Source organism: Malurus melanocephalus, unplaced genomic scaffold (genome assembly GCF_030028575.1).
Source record: "Malurus melanocephalus ecotype Western Australia unplaced genomic scaffold, MMel_1.1 scaffold_141, whole genome shotgun sequence".
Lineage (NCBI taxonomy): Eukaryota > Metazoa > Chordata > Aves > Passeriformes > Maluridae > Malurus > Malurus melanocephalus.
Genome location: NW_026623373.1, coordinates 1246617 through 1273448, shown reverse-complemented (window position 1 = coordinate 1273448; position 26832 = coordinate 1246617). Strand labels below are relative to the sequence as shown.

The following is a 26832-nucleotide window of genomic DNA, read 5'->3' as shown; positions in this document are numbered from 1 at the left end:
CTAAATGCATATATCACATTTGTTGAAGGTCTCTTTTAATATCATCTAGAATTTAATCTTTCCTTTACCCCTTCTTTCCTTCTTTTCCCTTACCCACCCACCCCAACTCCATTTTTAGTGGAGAAGGTGAAAGAACAATTGAAACTGTCTTTGGAAAACAAGAGTGGCATGGTGCAAACAGGTGAACTGACAGTTGTGCTRGATGGTTTGGTTGTTGAACAAGAAGCTCTTACAAATCTCAGTTCATCAGCAACCAGTAAGTTGAAGCAATTAAGTCTGATGATAATATTTGGATTAAGATTTTAAACAGATATAATAGAATATTTCTGTTGAATTTGTTTCTTACTCTTCAGTAGAAGTTCAGCAAAATGGCGATGCTGTGCATGAAAGCAGAGATTCTTCAGCAAGAGGTTCATCCAGGTTGGAATTTATTTTTGTATTTTATGCCATATGAAATACATTAGCAAATTTATTAGTTGAGATGCTTGGGTTGTTTGTGTTTAGCTGTGTGTTTGGTTGGTTTTTTAATATTTCTGAAGGTGTGAGATTTTAGCTGTTGAGGTCTAAATTATGTTGCCACAAATTTTAGAAACATTATTTGTTTGATAATTACATAATTTAGTTCAGCTGCTTGGAAATCTATTAAATGCTGCAGCCAAAATTAGGGGAGCAGTTCTCAGTGTATTTTTATGTACTTATTCCATTTATTTTCTTTTGCTGCTTAGGAACCTTTTCTGTTAATGTCTACCAGCTTTTTGCAGTGTAGTACTTGAATGGAAGGAAAAGGAAAGGAAAGTCTGAATTACTTCCTCTTCAGCCTTTTTAAGGTCACAATCAGGAACTTAAAGAGACTCATATGGAGTTTCACAAGCAGTGTCCATAACACTGAGGCCAAGGTCTGTTTCATCCTGAAGTGGCAAGAAAAAGATGTTGGGACCAACTTAGAGTGTCATTCTTGGCTTCTCTGTAACTGCTCAAGAAGAGAAGTAGGAATAGGCTTTTTGCCMCCTCATCTCTAGTAAGACAAACAGGTCAAAATTCAGATCAATTTAATGTTAATGGTCTGCTCAGTTACCTTGTGTGAACCCCTTTCTGTCTAAGCTATTGACAGTTGGARTGGAAAAACATCCAGTTGCTATGCATTTGAGTGACAGGGACACATTTGTCCTTGTATGTTTGACTTGATTCTTTTTTTGAATATATGGATATGTGTCTCTGTACCTCAATGGCTGCTCAAGATGAGGGAGTGAGAATAAAAAGTTGCTTCTGCTTTTTTTTTTTTTTTTGTTAGAAAGGTTTGGGACTGCTAAAAGTGTTTTGAAACATATCTGCATACTATTTTGAAACGGTAGTAACAATCATTTGTTTTCATTCAGCTATTGTAACTGGAGTTATGTGTCTGRCTGGGACCCTGGTCTTGATGTTGATATTTTAATTTACTGCTGTTTTCCACACAAGTACCCAGCAGTTTTAATTTACTGTTTTAAAATTAAGACATGAAGAAAAGTTTTAAGGTAGCTTCTCTGCATGTCTTTTGGAGGCAAATTGAATTTGTAGTCCAGAGTTGAAAAGGGATAATACTTCAATTCTCTGTTTATATTACTCCTTTGGAGTTGGATAAGGAAGCATGGAAATGCTGCTTTTTCCCTTCTTTCTCCACAAAGTGGGTCTTCTAACTATTCTCACATTTTTTCTCGTCTGTTAAACTTCTCTTCAATACTTAGCCTCTACYCCTTGAAAAGATAAGGAGTTGGTATTGAGTGTAATTTTCAAAATATTTGAGACAGGAGAAACTGTCTCTGGTGAATGGCTTTAAGTATTCTGGAAGAGATTTAAGTAAAAATCCGCGGTACCACTGTAACTGAACAAAACTTTACATTCACAAACCCTAAAACTGCATTTATTTCCATGYAATCTTGTAAACACAGGGCTGCCTATGAGTATTTGTCCTCACAATGTCCCATCCTGCCAATGCACAGAGAAGCTCATCTTATTTTCCTTTTACTGAGGGAGAATTTAGTTGCTTTCTTATGTTATGAGTATTTTTAGTGATATGACTAATGAAACCAGTTCTTCCTCTTGCTTAATGAGAGAAAAAGCCTTTCCTGCTCATAGCTGCACTTTGGAAGGGTCTCTAAAGCTGTTTTGGAAGATGTGGCAGGAGCATCAGTCTGTTCAATTCAATTCTAATACGTCATTGAAAGTAAAAGAGGAAGTGAAAATGGAAACTCTTACCTCTTCTAAGTATTGAAATCTTCAAAATCAAGTTTTGCCTTTTTCTTAAGGTCAAGTGCAAGATCAAAACAATTATCTAGGSTATTCACACCATGTTATAAACAGTTGTGACATTTCTTTATTTGTTTCTATAGCCTAATTTAGTGTAGGATTTGGTTTAATTGTGTAACTGTTCAACATGTTACTTGTTGTAACCTAAARTCATCTTCTATTTTTACCAAGATCTGCTTGTGACATTTCTAATGGGATAGACAATCAAGTACCTTCCAACTCTGTAGTACAGAATGCATTCTGTGTAGAAGCTGTTAATGGAGACAGTACACCATCTCCTGTTCACGTTACAGACAGACCCAAAAATACACCAGTACCAAAACCACTTGAAGCTCAGCCTGTCAACAGCACTGGTAAGAGTGGGAGAGTGATGGGAACATGTTCCATAAGACTTTTTTATATAGTTGTATTTGAGGTTGAGCTACTTTTTCTATACAATTGTTGTTGTATTTCAAAAATAATGAAAGGATGTTTCTAGSTTTGAATTTATAATCTTGTGTGTCCACTTTTGTAATATTTTCTGCAGTAGACCCATTCTTAAATATACTGAGTTTCACACTTTACCACCAGTTTTTTTCTCTGATGAAGAAAGATTTAAGTGTTCAAAAACTTCTGTTTTTCAGTCCCARATAATGAAAGCATATTACTGATTTTCTGGAAGAAAAATCAGATTTCTTTACAAGTAATTTGAGTAACTATAGTTAATTTTTTCCTGACATTATATAACTCTGATTTAGGAAGGGAACTGCTGTGCTCTGAGTCGAGATGTGTTGCAGGCTCTCCCTGCCTTCAATTTTTTCAAAAGTTATTTTACTTAAAAACACRTAGTAGCAACTACTGAATTTTATTTTCATCTCAAACACAAAAACATTTATTCTGACTACAGTTCACTTTTGGTACAGTGAAACTAGTGAGAAGAAAGTATATTTTGATTTTTGTTCCTCTGGCATCTAATAATAACTGTGCTTTCTAAACATTTTCTCAGCTGTTTGAGAGAGATTACAGTAGTAGAGAGAAAAGACAACCTTACACAAAAATAGGCAGGTTGTTACTAAATAGCAGAACAGACATTGTCAAACTCTGTAATAGAGTAGAAACTATTGGTAGMKTTGGAAGATAACAGAAACAATTATGAACTTTAAAAGTTAATAATTAAATTAGGCCTTCTCTGAAGCTTTTCTCTATTTGAATAACTTTAATTTGATTCCCTTCTCTTTTCAGCTCAAGGCTAGAGGGCATATATATTATTTAGTTGTTGGTCCCTTTTTCTTCAACGGCAGATAGATCCATCTGAAGTCTGTCTTAGGATAGGGTAATTGAAAAATAATTGATTTGTTCAARTGGTAGTATTGATGAAATCATCACTGATCATGCACTGAGGCATTGATATATCAGTTGTCAACTATACCAGCTGGTGAAGATGATTTTAAGGCAAGACAKGAAACAGGTCTCCAGCATTTTTTGATGACACTTTTTTTCTCCCCTGTAGTACTTAGCAGGATTGTAATTTTATGTGATATTGCCATAATTGTTGTTTTAGGCATAATTGRTAAATCTGATGTAATGTTTTATAGATCTGTTTTGGAGATTAATTTACTAATAGAGCAGATTRTTTGTTCATTATTTTTCTCCTAACTTTACTATGTAACCCTATTCATGCTTTCATGTGGATGAGTTGAGTTTTTTTTTAATGAAAATTGAAATTTCAGTTGACTTTTTTCCTGTGTAAGTTGTTGCTTGTTTCCTCAGAAGTCTGAGGAAATGTGATCAAATTGTTGRTAGTTTTTGTGTCATGCTTTCCATTTGCTGAAATAATGTAAACTCTTGATGTATCTTAATGTAGTTAATTCCTTTTGTGCCATCTGAAAATAGTGGTATGTTACCTTGGAAAAGTTGTGATCAAAAAGTAGTGCTTTTAYAGAACTTAAAAATCATGTAAAATTTCAAAATCATGCTTGTAATTATGCATGTCAAGAAAATTCATATGGTGCAGTGAAAATTCCTTGAAGAAATTGACATGCTAATTTAAATTAATTTCTGATGACAGAATTACAGCAAACGAGCTCTTTAAAATAATGAAGCAAGATTTTTATGGGCTCCTATGTAGGGTTAAATTTTGTAAATGTGTATCAACAGGGTTAAGAGTATAGAGCAATTGTATTGGCTTCAGTCGTAATGTAATAATATGCTGTAAGGTAAGAAAATTTTTTGAAGCCTGTGTTTCATCCTTAGTCCTGTAGAAAATTGTTTCAACTCTAAAACAGATACAAGCTGCTAAGTATGAATAGAATTGTCACTGTATAATGTTGATTAATGGTGCAGAAAATGAAAGCTCTGAATGATGTTGCACTGCTTTTTATAGGGCCTTGACTTTTAATGGATGTCCTATAGGCTGCTCTACCTGATGTTGCTTGTCCAAGACAAGAACTTGTGCTGAGATACTTTSTGTTAAAMTGTGCAGATAATTGATGTMTTGTTGGCCAAATGGGCTTGGGACTAGTAAAGCCTTCTTAGCACTACCCTTTGCCTGCTTTAAACCTTTTACGAGATTGTTCTTAGAGTTTGATGACATTTTTAYTGTTCTTCAAAATACAGAATTGATTTACTTTGTGATTCTAAAGTACTTTTCTTCAGTTATTGAATTTTGTAAATTGTGTTAGTCAATAATAGTTTTCATGTTTTAATTCCTCTTAAACCTACAGGTGTAGGGTTAATTGTAAGGTTYTTTGCCTCAACTCTGAAAAAGGAAAGAAATTATCTCTAAGAAATGCCTCTTAGTTTTCTAGATCTCATAGAGTAATCTCTTAATATTTGTTTTCATGTCATACTGATCTAGATTCTTTTTAAACTTGATGTAAGTTCAGAGTTTTAAAAAAGGCCATACTATTTCCTGGAAAGGAGACGTGTGCCTTTTGCTAATCTAGAGTAAGGTGTAACATTGAGTTGACCAAGACATGACTAAGAAATAATTTTAGCAGGGAAACGTAGAGAATGGCTTGCAAACTGCAAGTTTTAACTGAAGGCAAATGTGTTGTGACATTTTGTTATCTTAGATGGCACTGTTGCTTACGGCATACAGGTGAAACTTAAATATATTCTTTTCAAGTCATTTACTGCAGAAGCTGGTTGTTTGAAAATCATCATATTCTTATGCACCAATGTTATTTCCCATTTCTCAGTTAACGGCGAGTCATCTGCCTCTGCACCTGAAGCTAGTAGTTCTTCTGTCTCTGAGGCTCCGACGGGTTCAGATGAAGCTCCTGTGGTTTCAGCAGATTGCACTAATGATACAGCAGAACCTCAGTCAGCAACAGAAGCAACCAGTTGTTCTGAAAGCCACACTTCTGCATCCCCTGTTGTGTCTGCTGGACTAGAACCTGCAGCTGCAACAGACTGTGCTCAGCCTAATGCTCGAAACAGTATAGCAGCAGATGCAGCAAAGCCAAGGGAATCCTCCTCCACGCCAAGTGTATCTGCAGAACCTGTAAGGCAGCAGCCTGGTAGTACCAGTACAGAACCTTTGCCACCAGGGTATGTTGTTTTGCTTTTAATGCTATCATTTTGTGTCATTTAAATGTGCATATAGAGAAACAGARACAAATTCTCTACAAGAATTGTCAAATGCAGGTCAGCTGGCTGAGACAGGGTTATTTGATCTAAAATGGGACTTGTACTGCTGCTATAACAGGCTACTCTTGTCCCAGAAAGTAACAACTGAGATGCATTGTGATCTTAACAGACAAAYTCTTGGGCATTGTGGATGTGAAGACCTTTCAATTGATATTTTCAAACTTATTTGGACTGTAATTCATTACTCCTTTGTTTCTTAACGATGAGAATGTAGTAGGGACCAAAGCACAGAGGGGTGAAAATTACTAGTCTGTAAATGCTTGTAGGTGCTTGTTGTGTAAGTATGAGTTCAATAATGTTAAACATCAGATTTGATATGTATCTATATGCTAGAATAGCTAGAATATTTTATTTTTACTAGAATGCTAAAAACTGCTTCTGTCATCTTAAATAGAAAATGGAAAATGTGCTTAGACATTAAATGAAAATACAGTACATGCTCARTTATAGATATATGGATATATATATMTCTTAAGATTTTTTACATATGCTTTCATGTTTGGGTGAAAAGATACCTCCAATAACAATTTAGAAATACTGATATTTCCATAATATTGTAAATATTAACTATTTTAGCATTTCCGATCATAGAAACTGTTTCATAACCCAAAGTGAATATACCTTGTTTCATTGTAGCTGATATTTCAGAGAGCCTATCTTACACCTGCTCCCTGTGAAGAAGGTTCAGTAAGTTATTAGTGACCCTTCACTTGAGTTTCTGCAGTTAGAGAAACATGAAAGCAAACATTTAGGAAGATATAAATACTGTATATAACTTGTGAAAGAGTTACTTAGTTGTTAATTTTCAGATTCTGTCATTATAGGTGAGAATTCTTTCCATACATTCTTTTTAAAATTAATTACATGCTTTCCCATTGAGGACAGGGTCATGAGTTCCAGCCACAGTGCACACTATGGCTAATTTCATTTATTCAGCATTCCCTGATCATGTTTCTGTGGGGTTTTTGTTTGGTGGTTCCCTATGCCCCGCTCCTTCTTCTCCTTTCCTCTCCCACAGCATCACCCCTCAGCTTGAGTCTCCATTATGTGTAGCCCTCTCTTCTCTTCTTGAAATCTTAACATATAATTTCTTGAATTGAAGAAAACTTTTTGTAGTATTATAGGATTGACTGAAATAATGAGGAAATGCATATCCAATTCTATGAATAGCARGCCAGGTGTTCTGCCTACGTTTTTAGGAACTGATTAAGTGTTTATGTAAGTAAAACAAATATATAGCAACTGCAGACAAACRYTTCAACTTTTCACCTAACATTTATCCTGGTTTCCTCTCCTATAAGTACTTCTRTTGCATTATGGTAGTTCTCAGCATCATGAAACTTCAGCTGCTGATAATGTTTGGTCCTACCTCTGTCTTCAATGTAAGTTTGTTTTGCAAAAAGAAATAATTCCCGGGGAAATCAGATACAGAATTTACCAGGAAATGGAAACACAGGAAAACCATCTGATAGCACACACTTCAGGATCCCTCTGAAAGATGCTGTTTGTTGCATATAGGGAGCAGAGTTTCTCATTTTTTAGAGACATGAACCTGGAAATGCAAAAAATGGTTTTTTAACCACTTTTTGGAATTAGGTTATTTTAACATCCAAGCATTGAGCAGATAATTARTTGATTTGGTTCTCAGCTTAAATATTAGAGGAAAATGCTTGTGAATATTGGTGTATGCTCATTATGTGCCAAATCCTTTAAGGAAGTCTCTATGGTGATATCAGCTCGATAGAAAGTAACTGACATATATTCTTGTGTGAATTTTGTTTTGTGTTCTAGAATGGTACAATTTGGACCATGGTATTTTCATTCAATACCAAGGTACCTTTTTGTACCCTTTCTCCTTGACTTACGTGCAAGTCTCCTTGTCTTGAAGGTGGGAGCAAAGAAAAGATCCTCATGGTAGAACCTATTATGTTGATCACAACACACGAACTACAACATGGGAAAGACCACAGCCCTTACCTCCTGGGTAATGTAGACTTTTTTGAATTAATTATAATAAATATACTATATTTTTCTTTCGGAAACAAACAGAAGCTCATTAAAACTGCATCCTGTATCATATATTAAGAAATTATAGCTTTAATTATATTAATTGCAGCTATTGTTACAGGAATATTGATACTGTATGTRTCACTAATTTTGATCTATTTTTCAAATACAGCTACTAAAGTAATTTGTTCTTCCTTTAAAACTTAAGCATGAAATAATGCATATTTGATTACCTTTATTTAGGTAGCACCACTAAATGTAGTGCACTAGTTCCAAACCTCAGATTTCCCGCCGAAGAGTTCTCTGTTAAATATGCCAACATTACTTGCAGTCACAGAAGTGTACAGAGTTAAAAATGAGGCGACAGAGAGCTGAGCAGGCAATTGCTTGAAGTCTGTGCTTGCTTGTAGTGGTTGTTCTTCTACCAATTAAATTGTGTCTGCTTTTTTTTGTCCTTAAGAAATTAAAATTAAAAAGCCTGTGACTCCACTAGTTCATTCAAGTACCACCTAGGAATTTAGCATGAAGAGAAAATTGGTTAGTAACACTACTGAWAAAACTTAACTGTTAACATTTGTGTTTCTTGAAAGCTGGGAAAGAAGAGTTGATGATCGTGGTAGAGTTTACTATGTGGACCACAACACCAGAACGACAACGTGGCAGCGACCAACAATGGAGTCAGTGAGGAACTTTGAGCAATGGCAATCTCAACGGAATCAACTGCAGGGAGCTATGCAACAATTCAACCAACGATACCTCTATTCGGTAAAGTGTGCACACAATTTAGAAATTWGTACTAGTATTAGAGGTATAGGTATACTTTTTGTTCTTTAACTTTAGAAAAAATGGTTTTGTAGCTATTCAACCATACTTGTTTAAAGACATTTAGCATCAGTAACTCAGATGGTGATTATTTTGAAAAAAAGTTTAAGATAATCCTTGGAGGCAGAAAGTACTCTCTTCTGAGTTTGTTCCCCAACTGGAGCTTTGTGCATTGCATTTTACATAAGACTTYTAGTGCGAGTAATAAGTGGTTAAAACTAAAGTAGTACCTTAAACTGCAAAGGAATGTAAATGCTGTAAGGGGACATTCTGAACATTAAATAGCMTTCAGAACTGTTTGGGTGATTAGGAGTCCTTTACTAATGCAAGTGRCAGTTCTATTACTTTGTGCTTACTTTGAAGCTTACGCATCTAGTTYAGCTCTGGAATTTTCTACGTGGTTTTCCATTTCTCTCAGATARTTGCTTACTTCTGCTGGAAGAAAATATTAATAGCTTTGAAGAGGATATTTCTTCAGACAGATTTTCCCGTGACTGGATAAATAAGATAGTTGTTTTCAGCTTTGAGAATGACAGCACCYATGTGTCACTGTCACTCTAAACAGTGTGCTTCAAGAGTTGTGCTTGGCTTCTTAAAAAAATTATCCCAGAGGCTTTGTAAGTGATATGTAGAAAGCTGGAGTGTTTTAAAGAAGCTATTGAAGTACAARTCTATACCAGCTTCATTGAAATGGGACCTTACTTCGAATTTGATGGACTTCATTCTCATWCGCCTCTGAAATAAAGGATGCTGCAGTATTCCATTTAAAAGTTCTCAACCTCTCATTATTGAATCAGGCATTATATCTTGTCACTAGCAATAGCAGAAATATGCATTACCACTAATTTCCTTAAGTCCCAGAGCTGTGCATCAAAGTCAATTTGTTTTATGCAATTAGAGAGAGGTAGTAGGTCAAGGCTGGAAAGGACCTCTGAAGGTTATTTGGAGGGTCCAAGGTCCCTCCTCAGTTAAGACCACCTACAGCCAGCCATCCAGGACTGATGTCCTGTAAACATCTCCAAGGATGCAGACTCCATAACCCCTCTGGGTAACCTGTGTCAGTGCTCGGCCACCCTCCCAGTAAAAAGTGTTTTCTGATGGTWAGAGGGAACCTCCGTGTTTCAAGTGTCTGACCATTACAAGACCATGGCTGGTCTTGCCACTGTGCACCAGTGAAAATATCCTGGCTCCATCCTTTTTGCACCCTCCTTCAGGTATTTATACACATTGGTAACTTCTAATGCAAATCCAGGAATYACAGCTGAAGCCAAAAACATAGAGTCAAAAACTGTTGCTGACCAACTTTATGCACTTGTGTACTACTTTCATCAGTTGCATAAAACATCTGACAAAACTCTCACTTTTCTGATGCCAAGATTTTTTTTGAGCTAGATTTCTTTTTCAGAGAACAGGATATTTTTTAARTTAAATTACATAACTTCCTTCATTRAAYGATAACTCTTACTGAAAACCACAGACTCATTTCTTAAAATGTCTCATCTGACCTTAGAATCATTAATTGAGGATTTGTTTGTGAGACTGAATATACGTGAAGGAAGAGAAAAGAAAACTTGACTGTTCATATCTCTTTAGAATTCTGAATTCCGTATTGTATCTGTTGCACAGGTAGAAACTCATTTGRGGGGGAAAATTGAAATTATATTGGAAAGAGTGAGGTTTTTTTACTCTAGTGTTCTTTTGTGCACTTTTCTTCTAGAATAGTTAAGGTCAAACTGTAGCTAACTTTTCCTGCTCTGATGACATACCAGGACTCTGCCTATATGACAGTTTTTGAGTGAGATTGTATTTAATTTTTTGGGAGAAAGTAGATGAATACTTTAAGTTAGAGAATGTTTCAATTGCCTTGAATGGTCAAAGCTAAGCCATGTAAAGAACAGAAAAAGTAGAGAAAACAAAAGAAACAAAAGTAGATGGGATACAGTTATTTTATTTACTATCGTTTTTACCTGGATTAATTTATTGTAGTCGTTTTGGAATTGAACTGCCTGGTCTTTCAGTATATTCTGTTAAATATGCAACTCGGTGTGGCCAGTAGCCACACACAAATCCTCGGACCCATTTAAAAGGTCAGAAATGTCTGAATCGTGCCACCCTTCAGTTCTTTGGCAGACAGCATTTTGATTTTGTGCACTATTCTTTTTTTACACTCACCACAGAGAGGTCTTTGGTTAGAGTGTCATTGAGATTGTGYAGTCTCCTAAAACAGAAAAGACTAACTGCATTTGCTGGTGAAATAACAATAATTTCACATGTAGTAGCTGGTGGCTGGAACAACTATGCAGCGCGATTTTGAGTGTGTARCTAATTCATTTCTTTCTCATTCTTGATCTCTTTCTCCTTCAGAGGAAAAGTAACATAGATTTGTTTTGCCTGAATTTGCTGCTGTAAACTATTAAGTTCATTGGAMATTTTTGTATTGCAAATACTATATAAAGCAGTATTAGTTCCTAAGACACTCTTTGGAAAGCATAGCCTGGTTTCCCTTTATCAAAATTCCATTCTGCACACACATAAACTAAAATTTAGCGTCTACAAAATTTTATGGGTGGATGCTTTTARTTATAAATCARAGCATGGATCCTAYAATCTGTGGGATTTATGTCTTGTTTTATTTTTCCCCATATTTTGTATTTTTGGGAGCTACTTGGGGACTTCTGCAAGGTTGCAGTATATTATAAGCTTAGCATGTGTTTACATAATAATGTAATCCCATTTTTTTTTCTCCTTTTAACCTTATGTTGGTATAATTTTACCCATCTGCGTATGAATACAGCTGCATTTTTTAAAAAAAATACAAAGTTTTAAAATAGCCAAACATCCAGGGAAGTTACCATGTATTGAGGAAGTAAAACCCCCTATGTTGGCAGTAGTCACTGTGCTTGGAAATGTTTGTTATGGTAAAACATGTTTTTAAGCAAAAACATTGTTCTTATCTGCTGATACATGCTTCCTCAAAACTTGTATGAACTGTACCTCKTTGTACGACCATTCAAGTTTGCTGTAGTAAGGGAAAGGGAGGGTACATTAGACTGGAAAAAGTGTGCAAAGCATATTTTATTATCATGTAATTGGTGTTTCTGTGCAAAACCAGATAAAAAATTGCAAGATAGGGTTTTTTTTCAGAATTAATGGTCTTCAGGTCTMGTGGTAATTGTAAAACACAATAAGAAAATAATTTGAATAATATTTGGCCTAACTGAAAGTCCTCTTGTTTTTAAATAGGCTTCGATGTTGTCAGCAGAAAATGATCCACTTGGGCCTTTACCACCAGGTTGGGGTAAGTGAATTAGCTGTGGATTTTAGGAAGTGGCGGTTACAGAAATTTGGAATGCAGTTATTGTGGTGGATTTTTTTCTTTTTTTCCCTTAGAAAGGAGAGTGGATTCAAATGATAGGGTGTATTTTGTAAATCATAACACAAAGACAACACAGTGGGAAGACCCTCGAACTCAAGGGTAGGTGTGTATAATGACTGTGCAGATAGAAAATATTTTGCGTAMTTCTTTTATATCCTGAAATGGGGGAAAAAGCACTGCCTGCAATTTCTTTTGCAGTTTACAAAATGAGGACCCTCTTCCAGAGGGCTGGGAAATCAGATATACCAGAGAAGGTGTCAGATATTTTGTTGATCATAATACAAGAACCACCACCTTCAATGATCCTCGTACTGGGAAATCTTCTGTGTGAGTGAGAAATTGAATATATTTTTCAATGTTTTACCTTGTTATAGTTTCACAGTAAAATTTTCTCATACTATARATGATCTACATTTTTAGCTGGAATTGCACACTAAACTATGAACAAGTTGTAATATAAATTTAATACATTTTTATGTTTTAATGGTAAGTTTATCTATGACACACTTTGCTGTACTGCTTTAATGTTCAAGAGTTTTTATACACTTTTCAAATACCAAGATTGTAATCATTTTGTAAATAGAGAGGGGAAGTGAGGTAAACTTGAATATTGCACTAAAGATCTAATATTTGCATTTTTAAAGAAACAGCAAATGATCATTATGAATATTCCTCATATTGATACACATTCTAGCAACAGTTACATYTAAACAAAATAGTTTTAAATACTTCTGAAAATGTTTACATACAAATTTTCTTTGGAATATTTTGATCAGAAGTATTGACCCAATCTATAGTGGCTTTCTTAATGTCTTTTWTATAAGGTAGGGTTTACTTCTGACAGCATGGTGATGACTTTTCATTCAATGAGCCTGTAAAATGTTACACTAGAAACTCCTTCATTCTCWCAGTGACGATGATAAATAAGATGTCCTTCCTTTAGGTGACTTGTAGTTTTACAAGTTTCATAGGGATTTGATAGTCTCTTGATCTCTTACCTTTCTATCAAATTTAGCAAATTGGCTTGCAAAAAAAGAAATGGGTGAGGGGTGTTGGAAAGGAAGACTGGCATTCCAAGCCACCAGCTGCATTTGATTGTATCTTGTAATGATTTTTGTGTATTTTTGAAATCTTAATGCTGTTGTTTAGCGTTTGAAGTGTTATTTGATATCTGATGCTTAATGTATCTCAAATATGTTTCCTTGCAGAAATAAAGGGCCACAGATTGCTTATGAGCGTAGCTTTAGGTGGAAACTTGCTCACTTCCGTTACTTGTGTCAGGTACTGATTTAGTAATTATTACTTATTGAAACTATATGAGTTTTTACACGTGTATATGATGCCTTTTAATGTTACTGCCTTATATTTACAGTCCAATGCACTGCCAAGTCATGTGAAAATCAATGTATCCAGACAGACTTTATTTGAGGATTCCTTCCAGCAAGTAAGTCTACAAAAATGATGGTGTTTGTTTATCAAGACAAAGCATAAGAACGAAAATGGCCATAGCCAGTTCAGACTAATGGTCCTTCAGGCACAGTAATCTTGCCCTGATATTAGCTAGTGGGGTTTTTTTTAGGGAAGGTCCTAAGAACAGAAGTATTGTATATAATACTTATTCTCTATGATCTTTCAGCTTCCAACTGTTTACAGCTGAAATCCTTCTTGAGCTTGAAGTGGTTTCTGAGTATTTTAATAATCCTCAAGGGATTTATTTTCTGTGAGCTTATCTGTGCTCCTCTTGAGAAAATTTTGCATTTACAGCCTCGTGTGGTAGAGTTCCATAGCTTAACCTACTGTGGCATCAGCCATGTCAGATTTCCTTTCCCAGTTCCTGTCTRTGGTTAGATACATTACAATATGTTGTTTTCTCCAGTTAAAACGGGTGTCCTGCTTGGTCCTTCAAAGATTAAATCTGTGTAATTAAAGCTTACAGTTCTTGAGCTCTTACAGTCTGCAGCCAGTGTATGATGAAAATTCTTGCTGCTGTCGCCACATCCCTCTTGGCAGGGATTCTCAATAAATAAAAAGTATACCATAAATGAAAGTATATTGAACTTATTGTGGATTAAGTTATTTCTTTAAGTGATTTGCATAAAACGAAAAATCAGATATATCAGATGAGGTCCCTATTCGCCTGTTTTCCTTTAATAATGACTGCCTTAGGAAGAGTGTAAGAACAGGGCACCTATGTAGCAATACTTTACAGAGAGCCTTCCACCTGCTAGCAGTCTGCTGCTCAAGGATTTTAAGTCCAAGTTGGTATTTTTGTGTGTAATTAATTGATTGCATGTTCCATGAGATGGTCTAATTGCTTTTCAAATTTGTGTAACGATTGACATATATATAATTTCTGTATCAACATTAAATTAAGTCTGAATGACTGATGCAATGAAAATGCATACTTTTTAACTTATTACTTAATTTTTTAATAGATCATGGCATTAAAACCCTATGATTTGAGGAGAAGATTATATGTTATATTTAGAGGAGAAGAAGGATTGGATTATGGTGGCTTGGCAAGGTAAAAGAAATTTACTTAAATAGTTTTTATTTTTTTAATAGCACTCTAGCCTTGATTTTCCTTGCAGTCTGACCCTAGGTACCTTTTTAGTATCCCTAAATATATTAAGGAGGTGAAACTGGCAGCYCTGGCAATTTTTACAGGTTATAACTTCACATTGGTAAAACTATGGTCTTAGTTGTTCAGTTCTTTGACAAAGATTGATGTTTAAATTGGAATGAAATTAATTGCTCTGGACTGAGTTGTTTCAGAAACTTTTTATCAGAAAGTTCAATTTTCCTAGAAGTGGGGACTGTGGAAAAATAAAGTGTTCTGCTTATTTGGAAAAATAACAAGTGAACACCAGATTGGGGCTGATAAGAACAGAAAGGAAATAAACAATAGGAGAGTAGTGCAGGCCTGAAGGAACAGCAGGCAGACAGAGTGTGTTGGCTCCACTGGAATGTGAAACATGYAGACTAGAATCTGAAGTGGAACTCAGGGGAAAAATCTGATAACAAGAAAAACCATAGACAAAGTTTCATCTCTTGGCCTTACAGAATACAACCACTGACTATTGCTGTCAGTTACTTGAATGAAATGTTACTGATAAGATAAAAATTTCAGTACTACTGTAGATCCAGGGAATTGGAAGAAGTCATAGGTGATAGAATTTTTCGTGTTAGGTTGTTTTGGTGGTTTTTTTTTATGTAAAGGCATTGTGTTTTTGTTTTGCTCTGGTTTTATGTGGCTTTCTGTGTTAAAATGGAAATCAGTGAAAATACATAATATTTATAATTAAAACGCTTGCCTCTGAAGATTGAGTTTCTTTGGGTATGTGAGGTGTTCTATCTCTGATTACAGTATCTGATAGACTTTTGGAGAGTGACTGCAGGGAGGAATTAAATTTTTGCTTTGCTTGGGAACTGGGACAGTTCTAGTACACAGCCTGTTCTGTAGAAACAAAGTGTTCCAAAGGAGACATGCTGGGATAATTTAACTGAAGTGTGTTAATCACAGAAAGTAGGAGAATAAATAAATAAATAAAGAAATAAATACATAAGTAGTATAATTTCATAGTTTCATAGTTACTTAAGACTTGCCCAAGATTTTGTATGAGAAACTGAGAACCAGCCAGGATCTCGTTGTAACTTGAGCTTAAAATTCTTAAGTCACACTAAATAAATGTTCATRTACTGACTAATGAAATACTGTATTAATATAAATATAGATCAGCTGTCTTTCAACAGACTAAACTCAGTGCTCCCTTCAGATTTTTACMTTGCACGTAGCAGGATCAGACATTGTGTCCTGTGGCAAGTTTTAGCTGTTAGTATGAAAAAGTCATTTTTTCTGCAACTTCTTGTTAGTGACTGATCTATTTAATTCCTCCCTTGTTATGTGACTTTGTTCTAATTTAAACATCTATTAAATGTGACGCTTCTGTGTGGTTAATATAATYGTCTCAGTATGAACCTTGCCTAGAAYGCTGTGYAACATTCTTGTGCTTACTGGAAGGTACAYGGAACCCTGTTAGGATTATTGGATCCTGGCTGCCTTTCTCTGTTTATTGTTTCTGCTTGGCCTTTGGGTTGGAAGCATGTTGCAGTGAGTCATGATCCATGCCTTGAGTTTCATGGCACTCTTAGGAGAAACATGCCAGCAAACCTCATTTCTGTTCCTTGATCTTGAGTAAATATAGGAATAGAAGAGCTGCCTCTTAAATGTGACAGCTGAAAGKCAATCAGAATGGAATTCAGTTCCTGCAGTTATTATAGAACAGATTTTTTGCTTTWTGTGGGTATCACAGAGCCTGGTTGTTTAGTACCAAACATTTAGTGCCTGATAMAAAAGCTCCTGGGTGTATATGACTATTCTGAGGTCTCTGATCATGTGCAAATACTAKAAAGCAACAAATATTATAAAAATCACCTATCTGAACACTGAAATACCAGATTCTGGTATTATTTCAGATCAGCTGAATTGAAAACTATTAAAGTGGTGAATAACRTGTTCATTTAGCCTCAGCAGAAAGRTATTTTTGCACTGTCATGTCCCAAAGGCTTAACCAATGCATGGTAATTTGTTAAACTACAGTAACTCAGTGAGAGTTTTGCTGTCAGACTGGAAAAGCAAATAATCTGTGTTGAGGTTTCAGTTTATTTGTTTGGTTTTTTCCAAGGTTTTTATTAATAAGCATGAAATGATCTGATTTTTTTTTGAGTAAAGATTTGAATTGTAGGCAGTAATGCAGGTATGAGGAGGGTAAATGCTATGTACTGGTTGAGGGAAGGACTGTAAGAAAAATATTTTACTAATAGGCAGCTAAAACCTGTGCTAAGAGGRTATGTTCAAGATGACAATCAACTGTAATTTCTAAACTTGGGAAGCCATGACTTTCTAWCATTATTTGGTTTGTTAATTAATTTTCTGTATTTAAGAAGTATATAATACCATATATTATTCTGTGATTGTAATACAACACTGTTTGTATTATTTTTCAAAGTTTGCATATATTTTGACCATTTTGCTCGTTACCTAAGGGGAATGGTGATAAACTTCTGTATTTGATGGTTTTTATGTGTATACATGTTTTTTTTTCCTTAGAGAATGGTTTTTCTTGCTTTCCCATGAAGTACTGAACCCTATGTACTGCCTATTTGAATATGCTGGCAAGAGCAACTATTGCCTGCAGATAAATCCAGCATCAACAATCAATCCTGACCATCTTTCATATTTCTGTTTCATTGGGCGCTTTATTGCCATGGTAGGTTAGATTTTTTAAGGTTTTATATTTACTGTAGCTATACATTTACTCCTGAACAGTATTTGTTTGTGCAGTTATTAAAGGTTATATTGATCTCATAGAAATGGGAGATTAAGGCATATAAGTTTATTGAGCCAATTCCCTGAGAGTTAGGTCTCTTACACACGTTTCCTGGGAGAGTGATGAAAGTTAATGTAACATAGATATAATATTTTATTTTCATCAATTGGATGTGTGTACTTCATGCAAACTGCTGTTTGATTGAGTGTCTGAATACTGATGCTCTGAAAAATGTGACTGAAAAGGCTCCTTAGTTGAACTTGGTATACCTTAATATATTTGAGAAAATGAGAAAGTTTTGCAGAATACCCTGAGCCTTAATTTGAATGTACATACTTGGATACAAAAGTCAGATATGGAGGASACCAGAAGCTGATTCTCTGCCATCAAATTTCTCTTAAACTAAAATCTGTTGAGGCATGTTGTATCATTTCTTCTGGTATCACTTRGTCAGTCTTCTATAGTGACTCCTGTTCTGTCACATTTCTTTCCTTCCATGTAGCAATACAGTCATCTTTCCACAAAATCATCACATTTACAGATAGTCTTCAGCAACATCCCTGAACATKGTGAATAGCAAAACCAAAACGAATAGATAAAAGTGCATTTTCATATTGAAGAGACTAYTGCCTTATGTTGTTCAGACTTTATGAAATTAAATTAAATACAAGCCAAGTGTAACATAAAATTACKTTCAGACTTAAATTAGGTTTGGGTGTTCTCTTAGTTCTGCTTTTCTTATAAATGCTTCTTGAGAAATTTATTCAGTTTTGATGACGACAACACCTCTGATTTCAAGCATTTTGTGGCAGAGTTCACCATTTTTTTGCTGTCGTGAAAATTTGTCTCATTGGGTTAGCACTTTCAACAGGCTGCCAACTTTTTTCTTTATTTTATAGTCCTTAGCAAGTTACAATGCCACTTAACAAGAAGGCATGATAAAGCCAGTTAGGTGCYAGAACCTTTGTTTGCTTTAATTGGTGATTTTTGATCTTGTGTGTAAGAAACGTTAACTTTAGGAAAGCTATTTCATAACAATACAGATCATAGTAGAGAACTTAATTAAAGCAATTAATGTGGTTAAAAGACAAACTCTTATTTCCTGAAGTATTTATGTGTTTGTATTTTAAATTCTCTAAGTGGGGCCAGAGAGAGACCGATGTAATRGTGCCTGATGTGGTCTGTTGCAAGGTTTGAGTATATTCATGGTTTATACTGGATAGTACTTTCTGCAGTGTTTCCTGGGGATGCCCTCTAGTGGCCTAAGATAGCTCAGGTAATAATGTAACTGGGAAAGGCACTTGCAGATTTTGTTCTTCTCACAGATCTAAAATAGTGAGATGTTTTAAGGACTGAAGTAGCCAGAGATGTTTTCAACTGAAACAGAATTAAACATAAAGAATACACACCTGACTTCATAATAAAAACCTGTAAAATGAAGCGGGCTGAGGCAGCTTTTATATTTYGGTGTGAGATTATCATACACATTAAGTCAGGTGATTTTAGGAGCTTTTTTTTTTTGCAAAAAGCAGAAAGTCATATGTCCAGATGCTGCACTTGACATGGAATTTCTRTCAGCTCACTCTCCTATGAGAATAGACTAGTTTAAAAGTAAATAAATATATAAACAAACAAAAATAAAAAAAAAAAAGAACCTCTGAACTCTTCTAAAGCAGAAGAAAATGCATGCTAGACTAGGCCTAAAAGGGGGAAATTAGGTGGGGAAAAAAGGTGGAGCCTAGGAGAAATGGGCTGTTACTTGGCCCTTCTGCTCATAGCATTTCAGCTGAGGGAAGAGAAGCGATGAATGCCATGCATGGCCTATGGTTATGATGATTTTTTTAAAACAGCTATTTTAGTGAAGACAGTGTATTTGATAAAGCTGAGAGGAAAAARGGTTTTCATGGTTATGGCTGTGCTCTGTGAGCTCTCAGATGCACTGAGTCAGTGTAGAGGTTTACMCTGTGTGTGTTTGTGTGYGTGTGTAATGCTAAGCTTCAGTACTAGAAATCAGCTTACACCGTGTGCATGYGTGGTGAGACAAGTGTGACCATGTTTGAGTTTGTTTTCTGTTCCAGTTTCGTGGAGAGCTTAATTCCTCAATACTGTTACTCACCTATTAAAAAAAGTGATTTGTGCACTGGGATCACGTTATATGATTCCCCAAGGTTTCTTACAAGCTGCAGTAGCATTTTATAAAGGATGATGTTGCTGGATGTATGTATGTAGTAAAAATTGGCAATAGCACTCAAGTAGGATCAARTATTATGATCAAGTAGGATCAAATAACACTTGGCAATTATGCCTATTCACATAATTAAGTGGAGAAAGGATGAAGTTCTTTTATGAGAAGTTTTTTTTTAATCAAAAAATTTCTAAATTGTAATAACATATGCTTGGATAAATTTTGTTAATTTTTTTGCTTCCCATTTAATTTAATGTTTTGTTTTTTTATAAATATGGCTTTATAAAGCTGCTACTGCTATTTTGTGCWTTTTGTTATTTGAAGGAGAAAGAATAGAAAGACCTGAAGTTCAGAAACACTTCAATAAGTCAGCAGTTCAATAAAAGCTAAACATYTTTTTCTGTTCAACAGGCATTGTTTCATGGGAAATTTATTGACACTGGTTTTTCTCTGCCTTTCTACAAACGAATGCTGAGCAAAAAACTTACTATTAAGGATCTAGAATCTATTGATACTGAATTTTACAACTCCTTAATTTGGATAAGGTTTGTCATTTATTTTTCGTGTCTTTGATATTTTATGAATTTTTTTGTTTATACAGAATTCATTGTCATATCTTTTTTCTTTTCATCCAGGGATAATAACATTGAGGAGTGTAACTTGGAAATGTACTTCTGTGTAGATATGGAGCTCTTAGGAAAAGTAACCTCACATGAACTGAAATCAGGTGGTTCAAATATCTTGGTAACTGAAGAGAACAAAGAAGAATATATTGGGTAAGAAGATGGAGATGCKGAAAAGAAGTGTTCCATGTTTCTCCTGTTGCTCTAATCTTTTTTGACATGSTGGTTTTTGTTGGYTTGTTTTTGTTTTGTTTTTCCTTTTTCTTTCCATATTGCTATGTAATTCTTGTGAGTATTACTGAAATGGTATCTTGGTTCATGTTGGTATTTTGATACACAATCACTTGGTACAAAAGGAGAGCATGAGGAGAGAAGATGACCTGTCGTGCTATTACATGTACAGTGAGAGAACAGGTGAAACTGAAATGAGCAAGCCTGTTTTCAGTAACTACAGGTAACAAATCCAGATGGAGYAAAAATACCTGTTTGACGAAGATTCTAAAATTGTTCAGAACTTTGCTGTCAATGTGGAAACTAAAATTCAGAATGGTGTATAACATGCTGTGACTTAAACTATTTTTTTAAAAACTTTCTGCTGCTCTTTTCTGCTTATTTCCTATTTTATCACTGCCTTTTTTGTTCTGAACCTATGTTTCTGATTTACTCAGTGATCTCAAAAGCAGTTGTACACTTTCTATGATGCAGAGTATGTGCAGTGCTGCATATAGTTTTCACTTAAATTAGAGATGTTAAGTTTCTCAGAGAAATAGTTTCTATTGTATATAGAGATAAATATATATAAATAAAGGTTAATAATATTATTTCTTTGTAACTGGAATGGTAATCTAAGTTACATCTTGCTACTTTATTATTAAGTGAGTTGGAAGATTTGTGATAATATTAGTATGGTAGGTTACTTATAGTTAATGGAATTGCAGAAGGAATTGTAAGATGTAAAATTTGAGGGAGTCTTACCTGATGGGAACACACAAACAAGCCTATGTGAACTTCTTCATGTTGAATGCTAACTGGTGTTTAATTCACGTTTTRTTCTATCCCAGGCTAATGGCAGAATGGCGATTTTCTCGGGGAGTTAGAGAACAAACCAAAGCTTTTCTTGATGGTTTTAATGAAGTAGTTCCTCTACAATGGCTACATTATTTTGATGAAAAGGAACTGGAGGTGAGGTTTTTTGTTCAACATTTTTACCTTCTGCAAAGGTAATACATATGRAAAGATTAAATGGATAGGTCAGCTTGAATCTCTGATCTGTGCATGCTGCATTTAATAACTTCTGGAACATGGAGAATTTATTAGGAGCAGTGAGATTAAAACATGATGAAAATTGAATCAGTGTTTTGTGATGTTCAGCATTAAAATGCTTTTTTGGAAGTTTCTGTAAAAGTATGTGAGATCACTGATGGATCTATGAATCACAGACTTTTCCCTCTTTGGTAGCTGTGTAGAATTACTGTGTAACAGATGACACAGAGGTTAGTTGTAGTGTATAGTGATTGCTTAGTGTCACATATATAGTCTAAGACAGGTTCCAGGGTTCTTCCTTTTAAAGACCGAAAGTTGGAGGAACCAACAAGGTTTGAAAGTGAGCTTTGTAGATCCTCAGTATGTAACCCAAGGGCTGATAACASRGATTGCTTGCATGCCCCATGTTTGMTTATCAGCCTGGCCTGTGTTCRCTCTTGGGGTTGTGATTTGGAGTAGGGACAAAAGACTCACAGTTTTGCTCATTTATTTCTGTGTGACCTGCCAAGATTCCCTGTATATAATGAGCARTTTTCTGAAACCTTCTTTAGTTAAATGGGAGGGTTTTTTCTAAGGAAAGACTTTACTCCTACTGCTACTACTAATAAAGATAAAACATACTCAAATTATAAGTCTGCAAAATATTCATTACAAGAGGCAATGAAAGCTGAAAGTTCTAAAGGCAAAGCTTTCTACAAAACAGTACACTGAATAAGATCAAGTAATGTAATCATATCATATTGGGATATGAGGTGAAGATTTATTTAATGGGACAGGCAATATCCTACTTCATAAAAAATTCTTCTTATGGGAATGGTAGTATCTTTTATTATTGAGTTATTAGTTGGAAAATRCCAAGTTTCTGGTATTCAGTCTTTCAGATCACTTAATTACATAAACAATTCTGGAGTAGTTCCATAAACTTAGGATAAAGGAAAAAYCTAATTGTGGAGTAACATTAACACATTACCAGTCCATTTTTCAGAGCAAAAACYTTGATTTTTGTTACCATGTCTCATACAGAATAGAAAATACTCTTAATTTATGTGTCTAATGTGAAGAAATATTTCTCTTTGCTAGGTTATGCTCTGTGGTATGCAAGAAGTTGATTTAGCAGACTGGCAGAGGAACACTGTTTATCGTCATTACACAAGGAACAGCAAGCAGATCATATGGTTCTGGCAGGTATGTTAATAGTTACATTTCTGACTTCTTTAGGTTTTGTTCTTTAACACAAATAACGTAGGGAGTGGAGGGCTGTCCAAATGGAGGTTCTTACAGCTTCCTTACTTTTTACTTTTCAGAGAAGTAAAGGAGTATTTCTGGTCTTTAGGGAGGATACTTTAGGGTGAGATATGGCAGATGGATGCACACATTATATTTGGATGCTGGCTTATGGATATTTTCGTCTATATCTTGTCCTTATAGATTAGTCARTGAGTTTCTTTTACTCTTAGCAGTGATCTACTTTCTAAATGTTCTTATGTATAGTACCTGTACATCTTCACCTTCCAGTACCTGAAGGGAGCCCACAAGAAAGATGGAGGGGGGCTTTTTGCAAGACGATGTAGTGACAGGACAAGGGGAAATGGATTCAAAGTAAAAGCGGGTAGGTTTAGAATAAATATCAGGAGAATGTTCTTTACTGTGAGGGTAGTGAGACACTGGAATAGATGGTCTAGAGAAGTTGTGGATGCCCCGTCTCTGGAAGAGTTCAAGGCTAGGCTGCATGGAGCTCTGAGCAGCCTGGTCTAGTGGAAACTGTCCCTGCCCCTGGCAGAGGCATTCAAACTAGATGATCTTTAATGTCTGTTTCAACCCAAAGCATTCCATGATTCTGATTGTATTATTTATGATTTATTATTACTTATGTTCTGATCTAGCACTGACTAATCTTCACTCACATTTAAATGAAGTTGGCTAAGGGAAACCCTCAAATACTATTCAGATTCACAATTTCCATGGATTTTCCTAAAGAGAAATCAGAGCTGAGCTGTTCCTGTCTTGTTAAAAATCACCATTTTAGAGATGCCTTTGACTAAGTTTCTCTAGAAAAGTGATGCAAATCATCTATTTCCTAGGCTATTTTTATTGTAAGATCTGATGATATATCTTTTTGAGGTCTTCAGTAGTGCAAGAATCTAAACCAGAAGTTTAAGTAACTCRGATATGGTATCAACATTATATATGCAAGCTTTTCTGAACCTGAATTTTAGGTGTATTAATACCCTCTCGCTTATGGTGACGTTCTCCATCTCCCCTCTCTTTCGTCCTCTTCCTTTCCCTTACAAAGTGATGCATCTGTTGTGGATGTTCTCTCTGTAACACTTCCACATACATGGAATGTTTAGTCTTGAAATMTCCAGAGTTTGTGCCTAGACTAGTGCTGTGTTTAATCACAATGGCAGTAGTCTTCATACAAAGCATTGGCATGATTTACATTTTAGTGTAGAATAAAATAGGTAAGGATTCTTCTTGTTTGCTGTTCCCAGTCTTCACGTCATGGCTGACAGTGCATACAATCTGAAATCACTGTTCTCCCTCCACCAGTTTTGCTAATATCAAGAAATGCAAACTGATACCAAGAYGGTTTCCTCATTGGATTTTTGTTTTTYTTCAACTGTGTTAAAGCTTTTTATTAATTAATTTGAATTTCTGTGCCTAGTTTGTAAAAGAAACAGACAACGAAGTTCGCATGCGACTTCTGCAGTTTGTCACTGGCACTTGCAGATTACCACTGGGTGGATTTGCTGAACTTATGGGTAAGTAAAAGGTGACCAAAACTGTTCTTATATTGTAACCGTTTAATTGGCAAATGAACCATGCTGCAAGTGYGCAGATAAGAAGAACTTCATGTTCATCACCTTGGATCTAGAAGGATTTTTTATAACATAAATCCCATGAATACATTTATAAACTATGTAAAAATGTGCTCATTTCTATCAGAAGCATTCCTGTGACTACCAAACTCTGCTCTGTATGAGTTGGATCTTATGTCACGTATATACTATGTATACTACTCAAAAGGAACAGATGACACTTTTCAAAATCATCTTTTCTAGGAAGTAATGGTCCTCAGAAATTCTGCATTGAAAAAGTTGGTAAGGAAACCTGGTTACCAAGAAGTCACACTTGGTGAGTGGTTACATGTAAACTTTCTGTACCTACCTTTAGTGGTTTATCTCTTCCAGGTTGCACTGGCCAAATCGAATGAAACCTAATTTGAATCAATTCTCTATCTCCATTTTCAGCTTCATTTGATTGGCCTGACATGACAGTATTGAAAACTTTTCTAGTTGCCCTCTCAAAGTTTGCTACTGTGCTGAACAGTTTRTCAGTATCAGATTTATCAAAAGTATGAGAATATCCTTGTGTAGAACTGAGAGATGTTTTCCTAATTCTTTTAGAGAATATTAAATAACTGAGCAAATCATGTTAGTACTAGGCACATACAGTTACTATGCAGTAACATTATAAAATATAAAATATATAGTCATGAGAAGAAGCAGCGKGAAAGAAATCACAGCAAATGCTCAAAACAGGGATGCTTAGCCAAGAATGATGACACTTTTTCCCATCAGACTTCAGATGGGCCATTATTGGCTTGGCATTCATGTTCATATTGAACGGGTGCAACAGGTGCACAGATCAGTTTCTCATACAAACAGTGCAAAACGTATACATTTTCTTTTGGCAACAATAATATTCATCATACTTTYACTTAAGGGTATACTCCATTTTACATTTTCTCCACTGAATTTTTTCTGAAGTGATGTTTACAAGAGTTAAACATACCATTTATCTAGCATAATTTTGGGGAGGACATGAAATGAAATGTTTTGGCAGAAGCCTTTTAGGGCAAAGTTTAGAGGGGAAAAAAACATGCATTTACTTACAGGCATGTGTAGGAAGGAGAAAAGTTCAGCTTTTTTCTGCTGTTGAAATTTAGAGGTGCATCAAAGTAGGATTATATTAAACTTCATGCTGAAAATTTCTTTTTCCAAGTATTACTAATGTAGGTAAAAATAATTATTATTATAAGTATCTTGTTTTTGTATTCTATTTTTTCTAAGTATTATAGTTCTCTGTATCTTGGGGTGTTTTTAGTCTTTAATGATTCTGGGTTTTTTATCTGGTTACAGGCTTTTGTTTGTTAAAATATTCCTCTGAAACTTTGTTTTTACTTCCTKTAGAAATGTCAAGGCAGTGGGACTGTGCTAATTGTTACTTCTTTTTTTTCTAATTGTCAGATCAGAACATTTATAACTTCTTCTATAACAGCTGACTTCTGTAGAGTTCTACTTGAATTTGGATAAATCTAACAATATTTTTTTTTTCTGTTCAGTTTTAATCGTTTGGATTTGCCACCATATAAAAGCTATGAACAACTAAAAGAGAAGTTGCTCTTTGCCATTGAAGAAACAGAGGGATTTGGTCAAGAGTAGAAGTGGCTTCTAGTCAAAAAGGATATCTTGCATAATAAAAGGCCCAGCCAACTAAAATTGCACACTTAATTGTATATAAGCTTTTTGTTCTGTACAGTGATCTTTCTGGAACTCTACAAGTTTAATTGTTCTCCGTTCTTCCACAAATATATGCAAAACAGTTCAGCCTTTTCTACTTTTATTTATTGCCCTTTCAAAAGACCAGAAAACCCCCTCCATAAATTTTGAAAGCAGACAAGAGACTTATTTAAAATATATATATAAAAAATATAAATATATATACTAATGGGCTCTAGTTTTATAGAGCTTTAAGTGTATGAAAAGTTGCAGCCATTTAAAAGGGCCTGGATTTGCTTTATCTTGGCTTTATCATYCAGAAAAATGTTTAAACTGCTCAGTGTTCTCCTAAGAAACATCTCCAAGTTTGTTTTACTGCATGGCTATTCTAAAAGGTGTTAAAGGCTTAGGCCAAACGTATCTTAAAAATGTAGAAAGATGCTGCTGGTATTTGAGACAACAGAATCTGTTGTTCTATCAGTTTAATTTTTTCAAATACGTAAATAGCTGATATATCCCTCTCTACTGATGTAGCCAAGGTCATGAATGAAGCCTTTACTACGTGCACAAGAGTCATGTACAATGAGATGAATGTGATTTAATGTTGAAAGGAATTGGTGCCACTGTTCTGACTTATTGCAGGAGCTGAACAGAGTCTTTTAATTCATTTGAGCAGCATTGAAATTTGTTTACATAGTACCTTGGGTTATTACCACGAGGATGTTAGGTAATCTTCAAAGAAAAAATAATAAAAGAGAAAATATTACCCATTCTCTTCTTGGTCTGGTGTCTTGCAGGTTTTTTTTTT

General features: G+C 35.0%; 1 protein-coding gene across 3 annotated transcripts in view; it reads left to right on the top strand.

Moving 5' to 3' along the window:
- WWP1 (WW domain containing E3 ubiquitin protein ligase 1) overlaps positions 1–26797 on the top strand; it is a 56742-nt gene extending 29945 nt beyond the window's left edge. For 2 of the 3 annotated variants that reach the window (XM_057371109.1, XM_057371111.1), the window contains 20 exons: positions 119–256; positions 354–420; positions 2458–2639; positions 5466–5817; positions 7805–7900; positions 8514–8688; positions 11989–12043; positions 12136–12220; positions 12320–12448; positions 13330–13402; positions 13494–13565; positions 14557–14645; positions 17232–17391; positions 20048–20181; positions 20272–20412; positions 21321–21441; positions 22603–22707; positions 24188–24284; positions 24585–24657; positions 25868–26797. In XM_057371109.1, coding sequence (XP_057227092.1) covers positions 119–256; positions 354–420; positions 2458–2639; positions 5466–5817; positions 7805–7900; positions 8514–8688; positions 11989–12043; positions 12136–12220; positions 12320–12448; positions 13330–13402; positions 13494–13565; positions 14557–14645; positions 17232–17391; positions 20048–20181; positions 20272–20412; positions 21321–21441; positions 22603–22707; positions 24188–24284; positions 24585–24657; positions 25868–25967 — 2444 coding nt within the window. In that variant the 3' untranslated portion in view covers positions 25968–26797. The remainder of the gene's footprint in view (positions 1–118; positions 257–353; positions 421–2457; positions 2640–5465; positions 5818–7804; positions 7901–8513; positions 8689–11988; positions 12044–12135; positions 12221–12319; positions 12449–13329; positions 13403–13493; positions 13566–14556; positions 14646–17231; positions 17392–20047; positions 20182–20271; positions 20413–21320; positions 21442–22602; positions 22708–24187; positions 24285–24584; positions 24658–25867) is intronic. The other variant, XM_057371110.1, reaches the window with a different exon arrangement.
- The last annotated feature ends 35 nt before the right edge of the window (positions 26798–26832 follow it).